General features: G+C 42.6%; 1 protein-coding gene across 11 annotated transcripts in view; it reads right to left on the bottom strand.

The window, feature by feature from the left end:
- Window positions 1-15398, bottom strand: part of baz2ba (bromodomain adjacent to zinc finger domain, 2Ba) — a 76661-nt gene that overhangs the window by 1556 nt on the left and 59707 nt on the right. For 3 of the 11 annotated variants that reach the window (XM_067585895.1, XM_067585883.1, XM_067585909.1), the window contains 20 exons: window positions 14795-14860; window positions 14458-14502; window positions 14063-14095; window positions 12089-12154; window positions 11522-11662; window positions 10715-10969; window positions 10071-10294; window positions 9616-9690; window positions 9303-9534; window positions 9156-9218; window positions 8397-8541; window positions 6466-7280; window positions 6049-6301; window positions 5663-5818; window positions 4084-4244; window positions 3635-3975; window positions 2886-3021; window positions 2629-2775; window positions 1711-2012; window positions 71-214 (listed from right to left, as the gene is read on the bottom strand). In XM_067585895.1, coding sequence (XP_067441996.1) covers window positions 71-214; window positions 1711-2012; window positions 2629-2775; window positions 2886-3021; window positions 3635-3975; window positions 4084-4244; window positions 5663-5818; window positions 6049-6301; window positions 6466-7280; window positions 8397-8541; window positions 9156-9218; window positions 9303-9534; window positions 9616-9690; window positions 10071-10294; window positions 10715-10969; window positions 11522-11662; window positions 12089-12154; window positions 14063-14095; window positions 14458-14502; window positions 14795-14860 — 3800 coding nt within the window. The remainder of the gene's footprint in view (window positions 1-70; window positions 215-1710; window positions 2013-2628; window positions 2776-2885; window positions 3022-3634; window positions 3976-4083; window positions 4245-5662; window positions 5819-6048; window positions 6302-6465; window positions 7281-8396; window positions 8542-9155; window positions 9219-9302; window positions 9535-9615; window positions 9691-10070; window positions 10295-10714; window positions 10970-11521; window positions 11663-12088; window positions 12155-14062; window positions 14096-14457; window positions 14503-14794; window positions 14861-15398) is intronic. The other 8 variants (XM_067585945.1, XM_067585941.1, XM_067585889.1 and 5 more) reach the window with 5 other exon arrangements.

Raw genomic sequence — 15398 nt, 5'->3', positions numbered from 1 at the left:
CACTTTAAATTCTGTGCAATGGGCCTGAAAGCTTTCAGTAAAAAAAAAAACAGAGAAGATGGGAACTCACTGGCTGCTCACAAGCTTCTCACGTATGGTGGAGAAGTCCATAGGTTTCTTGATGACCTTCCTGTAGCCGGGGACCGATTTCAGGTTGACAGGTGTGAGAAAAGGCCATGCATCCTGATGTCGCTCCAGCTCTGCAAGGAGTACCCTGTTGAGCGTACGAACACAAATACACACAAACCAAGAGTTTATTTGTGAGTCCTTGGATATCAAACAGAGAAACTGTCGCACACTGGGAAGTTTTAAAGTGGCTATAATCAATATTTTATGTTTGCAATGGGTCACATGAATACTGAAAGGGGTTGCTAACAGCAACAAACCCACAGAAAGTTATCACCTAGATTATCACCAGATTGTTTTTAGCATGTTTGCTAATTGTTTTGGTTTTCTTGCCTACAACTTTACAGTTTTAATTCATTCTCATCGCTCTCATCAACATAATTTTCATCCGCAGCATGCAGCTGTTTTCAGTGAATAACCTGCTAGTAACTACCTGCCCGGCACCAGACAGCAAACAGACACAGGTAGCAATTAGCTGGTGAACATGGTGTCACGGTTCCTGCTTCAGTCCTATGTCTCCCTACCTGTTGCTCTCTCCCTGTGCGTGTGATTGTGTGAGTGGAGACAGGTGTGCTGGAGTCAGAGCAGAGCCCCACCAGCTGCAATCTCTTCCATAATCAAAACCACTACTTATACTCAGCCCTGTCACACACCGCCAGATCACAGTCTCTGTTCAGTCAGTCTACATTTCAAGCCATTTATCCTGTTATCTTGTTGTTGCCTGTCTTTCTGGTCTAACCCCGTCTCCTGTTTCCTGCAGTCCAGTTTGCTCTGATCTCCGGTCCCTGTCTCATCAGCCCTGCTTCCCTGCGCTGTGCTGGACCCGTGTTCTATTCTGCTTTCCCCTAACGGATTCCACTCAAGATCTGCTCCCCTTGCCCCAGTCTGCCTCAGCCCCAGGTTCCCTGCTACCCCTCTAAGCTTCCCCAGGCTTGCATTCCCTGATAAATACCTTGTTTCTAGCATATCCCTGTCTCCTCGCCTGTGTCTGCACTTAAGTGCACCTGCGCTGCCCCACGTAACACATGTCGGAGCATTTAGCTGCTAAAGAGACGGGTATTACCCTCAGGAGATGGTGAAGAGCAGAACAGAGCTGACTTAAAAGGTGGTAATATATCAATGTGGTGTTTACAGATTGTTTCTGCTTCCTCCGAGTGGCCAAAAAAGGAGCTATTGCAGGTTTAAGATTTGCATGTGATGTAGGCTTTTATTAACAATTGCAAAAATTATATATTCCATTGAATAAATTCACTGAATCTGAACTGATACTAACCAAAATTAAACCAGGTTTGTAGCTGACCTTGTGCCTTTCATGAGGGGTAAATACATTTCAGGTTTGAAGAAAATAATTTGATGTGTAACAAGACTTCAATATATATGTGTGTGTATATATATATATATATATATATATATATATATATATATTTGTACATATACATAATAATAAAGTGAAAACACATCAGCTCCTTGCAACTTTGAGGTCATAGAGTAGGTGGCAGCTACTGTACAACTGTTTAGAAAAGGGTGTTAAGTAAATGGAGAATTCAAGAGAAAGACAAGTATGAGCAAGCTGGGGGCACATACCTGCATAATCCCAGGTCCCTGTTGTTGTCTCTTGCCGTCTTGGCTCGTTTCACACACACAGGGCCCTCCTGATTGGCTGCTGGCAGAGCAGGTGAGCTCTCCTCTGTTTTCCTCTTCCTGCTGTTGTCTTTAGCTCCTTTCTTGGGTGTGCTGCTGGCACTGGCCGAGTCATCCTCAGACACTTCCCCGTTTCCAGCCTGCTTCCCGTTCTTTTTCGTCTCTCCGCCTTTCTTACCACCTCCTGCGCTGGATGCTACTGGTTTGCTTGGAGGCTTCTTGTTTTTGGGAGATGGACCGCTTGCCTGCAGAGTAAACAATGCATATCCTGAGGTCTGGCACAATTAAAACTAATAGTATAGTGTAAAGTCAGACCTATTTATCATACTAATATTGGCCTTTTCTAAAATATTAAATCAATTTGTCATATTTTACAACACCAATATTATTATTCTACCCTGACCACATCTACATGAAAATGTCTGTAAAGCTTGCAATAAAATCTGATTTTCTTTATCTGTTTCCCACAAGCTTCTCAGAGTTTAATCACTATGAATATTAATGGAGAGTTTATGACAATCGTAAAAGTATAAAAGTTGAGTTCATGCTGCAGGAAATAAATGTTTTGATGAAATGTATCCTGTGTGTAAATCCTCGCAGAAGAGAATTCTTTAATGAAAATGAAAATTGTTCGCTTTTAAAAAACTGAATATTGACACATAATATAATCCATCAGCAGCTTTAATACAAATACATCTGTACTTGCTTTCAGAAACCAACATTGGCAAAGTCCTTCTGTGGTGTGGATATTTTCCTAAACTCCCCAAGTACAAATATGCAGAAAATGATTTTACATGATTGATTTTTCTACAAATGAGTCATTGAGGACAGTTGACAATGCATAATAAAATGCTTTGATACCTTGGATATGCAGGCCGGGCAGTACCAGTCTCCCTCTGGGATACTAGTGATTTTGGGTTTGTGACAGTAAGTGTGGCAGCCTTTGTCACAGCCATCACACAGCAGGAGGAGGTCCTCGTTATCCCCCTTCTTGCACATCTGACAGTACTAAAAAACAAGTAAATCCATTAAAAACACAAGTACACTTCCCTAATAAAGTTATTTTTTTCGTCATTGAAATACACTGAGACTGTGGTTCTACTTTATCTGCTGCTCACCACTTTCATGATGGACCGCTCCCAGGCGATAGACTTTTGCAGTTGCTGGATACACATGGCCAACTGGGCAGCACTACGCACTTCAGTCAGGGCCTTCCTCCACACCTTCATCCCGTGGGCCACCTCCTCCTCACCACTGAGAGAAGATAATGAGGAACGATGGGAAGGTTATGACAAACACAAATACATACATATGTGTGAATATGTGGGCACGTACACACACACACAGCAGTTAACTGTATCAGTTCCACCAGCCGCCAATAAGACAGCAGACCATAGAGAGCTCCAGCTGTGCAGAGACAGGCATGAGGATTTTGGGGGTATAGGGCGCTGGGGAGAGGTACACACCGATTTTGTCATGTTAAGGGGACATTCATGCAGAAAGAGTGAAGGAGTGGAACCTGTGTAAGTGTATACTGTATAGTGGGAGCCATGAGTATGCCCATAACCAAGGTTACTGATGCACAACACCATGCAGATGGCTGCAGAAAAATAAACAATACCAGTAAAAAAAAAAAGCCTGAAAAGGAAACAAAACTAAGTGGAGTGGAGTTAAGTCCCCCCCCACCCCCAAAAAAATGCACAAGACCAAAGAAACAAACAAAAGTGCAACAAGCCACCACAAAAATCTGCTGCGAAAGCAGCAAAGACCCTCCCTTTTGAGTAAAATGGGAAACGTAAAGCACACACAGAGAGAGGAAAGGGTCTTAGTGGGAGAGTGGGGAGCTTTGGTTGGAGAAATGACCTACCCTTCCCTGTCAGCACTAGTGGATGGGGCGGGGGCAGGGACAGTGACCGTACCCACATTATCCAGCCTGATCTGAATGGTGGTACCTAAGGGGCTCCTCAGGTACCTTCTCTCGATGTTGCGCTCCAGATCAGCCAGACGTGTCACTGCTATGTCCAGTGGGTTGTCCGGGTGACGCAACACCCCGCCCTTCTCCCCCCGCTCCTCTGGGTGATCCCTGGAGTCCTTGGAGTCCTTGTCCTTGGAGTCGTTTGCTGATGCTGGCACGGATTTGGTGGGGGGCTTGTGCTCGTAATACACCAGATCCTCCCGCTCAGACTGAGGATCTGGATATGTCCAGCCCTGGGGGAGGAAATCAGCTGTTGAGTCTTTTGGCATCTTACCACAGTACTCAACGTGTTTAGACATATTTACACTACTAACAAAATGTGTAGTATTAAAGTATTTTACCTTGACCTGCAGGCTGGCTGCAGTGACCTTCCTCTCCAGCTCCTCTACCTGCTGTAGCACGGCGATGTCCATCTCCATCGCCTGCTCCTCCACACACCAGCCTCGCACCGACTCTACACTGACCTGGCTCTCCTCCAGTTCACGCAGCTCAATCATGGCCACTAGATGGATGATATGACAGATATAAACACATCAGACATCAGTAAGCCATTAACACACACATACAGAGGTATTCCTACAGGATGATGAAGTTCAACCGTAAATAATACAGTGGTTATAGTGTTTTCAGAAATCCCCAGGGACTATTAAGGGTGCTTTCACACCTGTCTTGTTTAGTTTGGTTGAATTCAAACCTGGAGAGTTTACTCCCTTGGTGTGGTTCGTTCAGGCAGGTGTGAACACAGCAATCGCACTCGGGTGTGGACCAAAACAACTGGACTGAGACCTTGTTGAAGAGGTGGTCTCGGTCCAGTTGCAAACAAACACTAATATGGTTCATTTGTGGTATGAACGTTATCCGACCAAGATCTGACCCAACTACAGGAAGCATTGCACATTTTTTAGATTAAAGCAGCTCCCGTAGCCAGCTGTGCTGTGCATTAGGCTCCCTTCTCCTCTTCAGCCAACTGAAGGCAGCATGTCTTCTTCACGTAATGTGAAGCAACACATTATTCTCCAGACGTTGCCTTGAAGTGCGTTCAAAAGTGCCATTCTGCTTGCATATTTTGGCTTGGTATACAGCCCAACATCTGGGCCGGATTATACATATATCGCATTGAATGAGTGCCCAGGGGCACCAGCCAATTTGCCGTTCTGGGGGGCACCAACGTGAAAAAAATGAAAAACATATAGTTTTCTTGGTCAGAAACAGCAGATACAACATTTATAAAGCACTTGATTTAGCTTTTATTCATCATTATTCTTATTAATAAGAATATGAATAATAAGAATAAGAAACAGTTGAAAAGTAGCTGGTGCTGTGAGTCTTTCAGCACCACAGGGGTGAGGAGAGAGAGAGAGATGCTGTTTATTGCAACAATAACAGTAGTACACTTTATTGCTGATAGAAAATATGTTCAAAGACCATTACTAGCCTAATCCACCCTCCTGTGTGGAATGAGTACACCTTTGTATCCCTTAGTGCTATGGTTCATACATTAGTTTTATTTTCTGTTTTACAAAGGCGAGAAGGAAAATCGAGTCCTTTATAAATATTGTAGCCTATCTGCCGTTTCTGAAAAACAAACTCTCCTTTCTCCGCCTGCCAACCCCATGAGATTTCTGACTAATGAACAGACTGACAACTCCCACATGGCTTTTGTTGATGCATTTTGATTTGCTTGAAATTTTGCTGTGTGAAACCAAACCAAACCAAAGAGAAAATACAACAAAGTAGCAACTCATACACTGATTCGGACCAAAGCAAACAAACTATAGGTGTGAAAACGCTCCAGAGTGCTGTTAAATAAATGACAACACACCAAAACTAAATATTTTATTACTATAAAAATAATCTACTTCCTATGGATCAAAACAGAGCTCACTGAGTATGTGCTTGGAGGAGTGCTGCAACACTTACCGTCTCTGTGTTTAGTGCAGACCTGGGGGATGATCTCCATGTATTTCTGCATCTGCCTCTGGAGGCCTTTCTCTCTGATGCCTCGGCTGTGGAGAGCATTGACTAGAGCCCTCAGCTCCTCGATGTCAGACACCCGCCACCAACCTGTCAGCATTTCTGAGAAAATTCACACAAACAAGCATATAAGCAAGAAGACACTGAACATACATCACTGTAAAAAGGTGCTTCATTCAGCTTTGTTATATACCCCGATGGTATTGTGTACAACAGAGCAGAACGCTCCCTAATCCAATTATCTTGGATTATTCAGGCAATTGAAATCTTTTCAGGCAGGTGAATTCCTTTCAATTAAAATATGGGAGCCTTAGATGGATTTTGTCACTTACCCTCTGGGATGGGCCGAGCTGTGAGGTGGTCGAGGGATTTGGGCATCTCCAAGGCAGGAGAGGGCATGGATGAGGTTTTCTCAATTCGAGGTAAAGGTGATTCACTCTTACTGGAGACACTTGCTGCTGTGTTGCCCTCCAGAGAGTGACCTGGCATGGGGCTAGGGCTGCTGCACAGAGGCAAGCTGGGACTCATCATGCCACTGGGCCAGCTTCCGAAAGAAACTCCTAGCAGTGAGCCACCTGACTTCGCCTGGGGAGAAAAGAGGATAAAAAAAGGTTTGAGGGAGGTGGAGGTGTAGGGAGAGCAAAACAGAGAGTCACAGTTCAGGTGATGTGGTACATAACAAACATAACTTTACAGATAACTGTACAGATAATCAGATATTTCTATACGTAGGTGGTCAGCAGCCTCACCTGCAGGGCTGATAGTGGGTAGGTGAGGAGGCCAGCCGGGTGGTGCGGGCTGGCGGAGGCTGAGGCAGCAGAAGGGGTGAGAGGCAGGGCAGGGGATGGAGGTGGGGATCTGGGCCTGGCAGGGGTGGAGGACGCCTGGGGGGATACACGGGGCACTCCTGGAGGAGTTGTGGTGATGGAAGAGAGGTCACAGGGGTTGCGAGGGAGCAGACTGAACCAGTGTCCGCTCCTCTCTGTCAAGACTCTGAGTAGCTGGTCGTTGGCTTGGAATGAGAGTTGTGGAGATGGAGCGGGTGATGGAGGAGTGTTCCCTGGGCTTTCTTGTGGGGCTGGCAGGCATGGGACAGATAAAGACGTGGAGACTGGGGGAGGGATATTTGCAGTGTCATTAGTGGTCACCATGGAAGGACTTGTTGCTACTGCCGGCTCAGAGGTATTGTTAGTTGGGGAGGATGATGTTACTGTGGTGGTGGCAATAGGAGTGCCCACAGGGCTGCCATTTTGTCTCACATGGGGATTCCCCTTGTCCTCTGCCTTCACAGTTTCTCTGCCAACGTCCTTGTTGACGTCCCGAACTGTGCACAGTTTAGATACACAGCCTGGTTGCTGGTAGAAGAGGGATGAGGAGTTTTCCTTCTCCTCGTGTTCCTTCTCCTCATCTGTCTGTTGCTCCAAGCCTTGTGTGCGTATGCTCTGCCCATCAAGGTTGGTGAGTTTCTCCTTCTGCAGCTCAATCTCCTGAGGTTCCTCTTTGACCTTGACCTCTTCTGCTGCTCTCCTCCTTCTCTGTCGCTCCTCCTCTAGTTCCTCTGGAGCTGCAAGGAAATAAGATTATAGAGTAGATTGTTAATATAACTGAAAACTCTATTATAACGGTAGCTTTTGAGTGCTGATCATCCTGTAAAATGATTATACACTTGATTGTGGGAGCTTAGTAGAGATGAGTTAGATTTTAGTTTACAGATTCAATCTCAAATTAGTCTTGTGGTTGGTGCAGAGAATTAAGATAAAGTAAAACTTCATCAGCATATTTCACACTGCCACAAACAGCTGGGCAAGCAGATTTATTGTCAGAGAAAAACAACATTTCTACCTTCCTGAAATGTCTGTTACTAGTTTTTACTCTCCAGATATTTTTTGGCAAATTGAAGCATCTTTTAATAAAACAAGAACTCTTCAGACTTCGGGCCTTTTCAAACCTGAAAGTCCGATCCAAGGTTCATGCTTTTGTTACATTGTATACATTTTCTCCGGTCAGTTTTGGTTTCACAGCACACTAAAGAACCTTACATGACATACCTACGTGCTGTCGTCATCACTTATGTGGGCTGCATCTCCCTATACTTGACACTGATTGGTTTGTAGGCGTGCGTCCAATGTAGGCGTGTTGTCGTCAATTTGGAGTGTAGCTTTTTATCGCCATTTGAATTAATGGGGAAAAAAATTGAGCAGATTCGTGTCGTCGCCACTATAATAATATTATTATGGTATTACTTTATATTCGGGTGGCATTGCTCTCTCGTCCTCTCTTATCCTCTTTCTCTCATCCTCTCCCAAAATACCATGAAACTGTCAGCATTTTTATGAGTTTTTTCCAATTGACTTTTTATAACATCGTCGGACCATATTTCAATTAAAAAATGTGGTCTCCTCCTCTCCACTTGTGCTACCGCAGCTCATTTTTCCTTTTTTTTGGCTTTGACAAAAGCCTGCCGGAACTTCTTGTAATTGGTCCGAAAGTCCAAACCATCTAAAAAAGGTTTTCACACTAGAAACGAACCAAACGCTAGTTCGGCTGTTTGGTCTGGACTGTGGTCCGGGGGAGGTTTCACACCTGTAATTTTGCTTTGGATCAAACTGAAAAGTCTGAAAATCTGGACCTAACGAGGTAGGTGTGAAAGGGCACTTAGTGTGTATTGTACTGTAACTACCTTCTCCACTCTCCATGGCTTCAATGAAGACCCCTCCACAGTGGGGAAGTACCCAGTACCGGCGGCGGTAACGATCCTGGCCATACATCATCGAGCGCAGAGAATGAGATATCTCAAACAGCTTTCGTCTGGTCTGGTGATGTTGCTGCAATTGAACATAACAGAATTTTTTAATTTCTATACATATTTTGATCAACAGACCTTCATGAAAACAAAAGACAATTATGCTGCCTAATGTCCCTTTGTAATCACTGTGATATATTAACCATTACATGCTATGCTAATGAGGTAATTTATTTAACTAATTAATGCCTTCATTAGCAAACAGCCATATGTCAGCATACATGTACATAAAATGTACATTAAACATGATTGGCATTAATAATGTGTATTAAAACATTAAGAGATTCAAGTAAATACGTTTTGTATCATTAATATAAGCATAGGAAATCAAGGTTCTACAAAATCGAATCAGATCACCTACAGTGTTGGGAGTGTCATGGCAACATACAGTGCCACATCCCAAACACCATTTATAGTGATGGTGAGAAATTAAAAACAGCAAAAACTTTCTGTGGTTTATCTCTTCATAGTCACTTCCCCTAGAGACTTTTTTTTATCTTCAATAACCGTTTCCCTTTTTTAATCACATATTATCAATGTGAACCAACAGTGCATTCATTTTCTGATGCCTTATAAATTGAAGATAGTGAGTATTTACTCTGATACAGCACTTGGCCATTTTGAAAGAGAACAAACCTTGGCTAACTTCTCTATCTGCTTCTCCAGCTCCTCGATACTGGTGGCTTGGTCAACTTCATCCTGACAGGACAGAACAAACACAGTCTGTGAGCCATCCTCTTAGGTCAGCTTTGATAATAAATCCATAGACGAATCTTTTTTTACCTCATCATATAGCTCCACTTTTTTAACCTTCTTAATTTCTTCCTCCTCTTCATCATCCTCCTCCTCAGCCTGGTCATCACTGTCCTCATCGTCGTCATCATCATCCTCACTGTCTCCACCCAGTTTCCTCTTGCGTTTGACGGCAGATGAGGGAGTACCAATAGATTGGTTCTCTTCCACACCCGCACTTGCCTCCCTCTTCCCAGTGCGTTTGGCATGAATGGTCCTCAACCTTGATTAAACATGCACAGATTGAGCACAACAGTGTACAGGGAATTAAAACTTTTTTTTTTTTTAATTAAAGTTAACTTACTTCTTGAGTTTTCCCTCCATAATAATCTTGTCCTTCCTCATGTTTGCCATCTGATCCAGGCTCTTGTCAATCTCACTGCAAGAAGAAATGCAATCCTGTCAGTTGCGCTTGTGCTTACAGTGTGTAAATCCATATTTTTGGTATTTGGTATCAGAATCTAACAATACGTTAGCTCAGGGAGGCTGGAAACTATCTACAGCCAAAGTAAAAAGTTTAATAAGCTAACATCCTGAAGCACAAATTAATGAATTTAGTTAAAATCAAAAGGGCTCTACTGCTCACTACTACAGCTTTATTAAGTATGTGGTTGGCTGTTTGTGTGAATCCAGAGATAGAGGAAGTAATGTAGACCACTTTATAACCATCCAACAATATGTCACTGATGCAGAGTATATTAAGACACATACTCGACAGTACTCAGTTAGACAGTTCCAGCTTTCAGCTGCTTCTCCTACCTGATAACAGCTTTGCTGCAGGCCAGCTCATTAGCCAGGAAACCCAGGATTGAGGCCTTCTGGGCAGGCGTGTGGGCCTGGAAGGCCTTGGTCTTCAAGCTGAGGGCCAGAGGGGCCAGTTCTGTATTGGCACAATGGGCCCCCATGTACATCTGTAGCACCTCGGACACATTATCCCTGTTAATGCCGACGTTGGTCAGGTGGTCCCCCAGCATGGTCTTTGTCTAGTAGAAAAGGAGAAGGTGATGAAGAGGGAAAGTTTATGAGCACTTCTTTGACACATTTCAGTTGATCTGACTTCTAAGATAGTTACTTGTTACTAACAGTGTAACACGTCAATGCATTTATTCACAGTTTGATCTGTACAGTTGTACCAGCAATACATTTGATTAAATTATATAAAGTGAAATTACTAATTTTGAAAAATATAACCTTTAAGAATAAATCAATGTCTGGTGCTTTGACAAGTAATAAGGTGCTCAAATGTAGATGGGTATTTTAAATATAACCATTGCATCATATTAAATGAGTTTATCATGTTTTACATGTAAACATTATCCTTCACACCAAACTAAAACTAACAGATGGAACAAAAAGTGTCATATTTCCCTCTGAGGTGTAATACTTAAGGAAAAACAGCTCACCTTTTGTCCAGGTGGCAAACCAGGATCACAGACTGCAAGAGAAAGCAGTTTGACCAGAAGGTCTTGGACTTGGCCCATGCTGTCTCCCACATTGAGCAAACCCTCTTGTAGCATGCCCAAGGTGGGCACATCCACACTCAAGTCCAGCCCCAAAACCTTCCCGAAGCCTCGCAGGAACTGCATCAGCATCAAGCAGTCAGACACGGCACGTCCTGGTAGGATCAGCCCCGGGATTCGGGAAAAGTCAGGGAGAAGCTGGACAGAGGAAAGTGGGTAAAATTAGGATTGTTAGAAGTTTTTGTTGTTGGTGTTTTATATGTGTTACTGAGAGAGAAATACTATAGAAGGTAATTATTCAAACAACCACAGGAAAAGGGATATATCACACATCTGTTGAATGTATTAAGGATGGTACTTTCCAATTTATAGTAATGACTGCTTATTTTTTACATTTGCAGTACTCTCATTTAGCCACTTGGGGGCACCCACTTCCACAAATAAAAATGCTCACTGCCATGAGGTCTTATTAATTAATTATTAAGTAATGCCCCTAAAGAAAATGTTAAACTTACTATTTAATCATCATCATAATAATAAATTGATAGAAATTCTGTCTATGCCACCCTGTTGCCCTAAATCTAAATATTTAATAGCACTTCAATGCAAACAACAAATAATCTAGCGTACATCACACAGAAGAAAGAATTGAATAGAAACACTGCTTTAAAAAGTACAATATTTTCTTTGTACTCAATAGCACCGAACAACACTCTCAGCACTGACCGAATGAACTCATGTCTCAGCTACCTTATGATCAGACAGACACATGTCTTCATTTGGCTTCTTCAGTTCTCTCGCTATCTCCAGCTCCAGCCTGCGTTGCTCCAATTTACGCTCTTTGTTCAGGCGCTTCTCATCCCTTTTTTCCTGCCGCAAGCGTTCACGCTCCTAGAGAGTCCAAAATTCAAGGGAGCATTAGGGGGGAAAAGCGTGTGTATACATTTGTGTGTATGTATGTATGCATGCATGCATGTGTGTGTCTGTGTGTGAAAACAGACAAGAAGGTTTACTTGACTTTGCTGAGCTGTATTAGAATTCAGCCTAATGCTGCTATGCATTCAAAGGAAAAGTGCTCGAGGGCCAGAATCTTTTGACTTGGTAAGTGTGTAGAAAAAAAAATGAATGGAGGGAAAGAGTGCACAAAAAGGAGAGAAAGCGGGAATCCATCCAGGGAATAATGACTTAGGCTCTTTTTATGGAGTGGACTGTGTTGTTTGTGTGTGTGTGTCTGTGTCTGTGTCTGTGTGTGTGTGTGTGTGTGTGTGTATGTGTGTGTGTTGTGTGTCCGCATGTATTTGTGCACATATGGACTACCTCTGCTTTCTTGCGAGCCTCAACAGCCTTCATCAGCATTACATGTTGCCTCCTCCTCTCTCTCTCCTAGAGTGGCAAAAAACAGAGACACATTAACAAGCACACGTTGTATATACACTCGTCAAGGTCAACTAAATTTAGTATGTATTAATGTAAAATTGTGATGCACTAAATTCAATAGAGGCACCATACTTGGAACAAACACAAAACGATGCTTCACATGTATACACTTTCACATGTATGGTGGAAGCATAAGTGAAGAGTACAGTAGTACAATGACAACCAAAAAGCAACACATAGATGCGATACAAAGTAGATGTGATGACAGGCTCAAAAAAGAGAAGCAGCTGGAATCAGTGACGGCGCCTCTAAACTAAAGCTGACACAACAAAAGCAACAAAATACTGGTTGCAAGAAGTCTTACTGACATGCCACATTGGCATTACGATCAAAATAATAAATTCTATTACATGAGTCAATGCTAATGTTTATTTGACACATCACTAATAATATTTGGTGAGGGGACGACAAAGAGGAATGAATGGTTAAGAGAAGCTACAAACAGAGCAGTTCCACTTCAGTGGTTTTGGCAGCTTAAGTATTAGCACAGTATGTGACTGCTGAGGATGAGACATCTATGTTGTTCTTTGGTGCATGATACACAGTCTACTGCAAAAGGGCACAGGAATCACTGGTGACTGACTATCATTTTATTTGATCTCTAGGTTTCCCGCTCCATCGTATCAGGCTGTCATTCCCTCTGTGATCCACCAGAAAGACACAATTGCCACTATTAGGGCTTGCCAAGGACATTTCCAGCACCTAGTGACTAAAATGGGCTGTTTGTGAGGATCGTTTTGTCATTGTGATAAACAAAATAGGCTGGATGCCAGGCACTCTGCTACAATATTTCTATGTCCTTACTGGTTGATTTATCTTCAAATGGAAAACTTCAAAAAGGACAAGTTCAAAAATGACATAAAGCCTGTGGCATTCAGCATTTTGTAGCTTTTCATTTCATCAAAAACATTGCATGTGCTAAAGGTTATTATGATAATAAGGTACAATGCATCAAATTCAGTACAACTGCATGTTGACAGTCTTAAATACCAGGATTATTTCATGTATCTCAATTTGCCCCCCTTCATTGTGCCGCAAGTGAAGGTACAAGGGGTTGATTCAACAATCGGCTCAGAGTTCACTGTGAAACAGATAGGCAGACCTTTAGATTCAGCTGCGACTGTGTATGAGTGAGAAGGGCTACAAGCAGGACAGCCAGGCCAAAATAAAATGCCACACAGAACCATATTTGTCCCCATGGTGGAATTGATTATATTGTTGTTTTACACTCTGTCAGAACTATTTTCAACCAAAGGTTGTGTTGTACCCTCATCAAACAAGGGGGAAAATCTGACTGGAAGCGTCTCCACCATAAAGACAAAATGATTCTCAGTAGCTCTTTTCATTCTTTGTGCAGAATACAGGAACAGTGAATGACAGAGGCTGGGATGGGGCAGGTTAAAGTCCAGCACTCTGTGGACTGCAGAACAGATGCATGGACGAACAGACACAAGCTCAATGTCTGGGCCGAATCGTCAAGCACTCATGGGTAACACAGGCTACTCCAATGCAACAGTTAGACGATGTATGTGATGGATGGAAACTCCTCGAGTGCACTTTCAGACAGTGAGTGTGGATTGGCTAGCAATCGTTGCAATGCATTTTGAGTAGAGAGGGGAGGATGGGGGAGGGGGACAGAAGCTGCCTGGCCACCGTGACAGGGTCAGTTGTCCCTCAGGACGAGCAGATGGAGGCAGCATACTGACTCTTTTTCTCTTTTGTTGGTTTTGCTGGAAAGCCATGCAGAAGAATGTAGTATGACAGCAGCCAGTGCTACACTTAATGCATTGCTATGACAACCATAACACAACCAGTTACACGATGCAGGTGTTAGATGTACAAAAATAAACATACCCATACCATATCTAGTCTATGCCTCTCCAACTCCTGGCAGAGAGAGTTGGCAAAATATTATGGAACAGAAGTAATATCCAATACCAATAAGCATGGGGTTTAATAAAGAGAAATACTGAAGACTTTCATTAAGTTGATGTTTGCTAATTAACCACTTGCACACCCACATTTATATAAACTCGCACATGCCTACATTTAAATGCACATAGATGCACAAATATACTTGTACACACACACACACACACACACACACACACACACATACAGTCACAATCATCCCAATAAGTAACTTAAGTAACTGCAAATTCTCATTCAAGGGAAGTTTGAGGTAAATGGTTTTATTCAGCAGTAACTATTATGTTTAAAAGGCTGAGCAAGTTGTAGCGAATGCCTACCTGGTGTTTCAGAATCTCTGCCTGCTGTCTCCTCAATTCTTTCTCCTTGAAGGCAAGAAAGAGAGGATGAGGGGAAAATCAATATGCTTCCATAGTGCCAATATCATGAATATCACCACAGACTGATGGAATTTCAGCCCATTTCAAAGGGCCGCTCTAAATTTTATTGCCAGCTACTTCTTAAGTGGAAAAAAGCCCCATCTCTTGGTAAATATCAAATGTTTGAATTCATGTGATTTTTGAGTAATACCACATGGTCCTAATGTACATGTATGAGTATTATAATACCTGCCATTTTACATCTGTTTCAGGGGTTTTATTAAAAACATAAACATACCTTTATCCGTTTTTCAGCCTCCATTATTTTGGCATTGGCGGCTTCTTCCTTCTTTCTTCGTTTTGCCTATGAATAAAGATTAAGGTCAAGAATCATAGAGACAGACATATATCAATCAGTCTTGGATGAGGGCTTTGCTGCACTTTAACTGATTGTTTTGCAGTTTTCTGGTTTGAGCGAAGATTTCATGCTCCTGAATGCCAGTCAAATTTGTAAAACACAGCGAATGAATAATGTATCTCTTTAACACGTAATTGTGAAAATGTTGAAGCCTCCCGTTAAGAGTGGCTTGCCAACCGTGTCAACTCAAAATTGATTTAGTCCTGCTAAAACACTTTGAAGCTCCTACAGTATAATTGTGTGTGCCTGGGTATGTGTGTCTGTGGATGCGCATGCATCTTTGCATGTGTGTTTGTGTGTGTGGAAAACAGCACCTTTTTTTTTTTTCCTCGACCCACTTATGCTAAACTGTTACTGTTGTCTGATGAAAAAAATACTTTTCTGTCCAATTTAAATAAGGTCTGAAGAGGCAGCAACAGCCATTTTAATATTCAACAGCCGTCAACCAAGACCAATTTAGCATTAGTTCCATGTGGAATTATGC

The sequence above is a fragment of the Thunnus thynnus genome, chromosome 1 (genome assembly GCF_963924715.1).
Source record: "Thunnus thynnus chromosome 1, fThuThy2.1, whole genome shotgun sequence".
Classification (NCBI taxonomy): Eukaryota; Metazoa; Chordata; class Actinopteri; order Scombriformes; family Scombridae; genus Thunnus; species Thunnus thynnus.
This window is presented reverse-complemented; position numbering and strand designations above follow the sequence as displayed.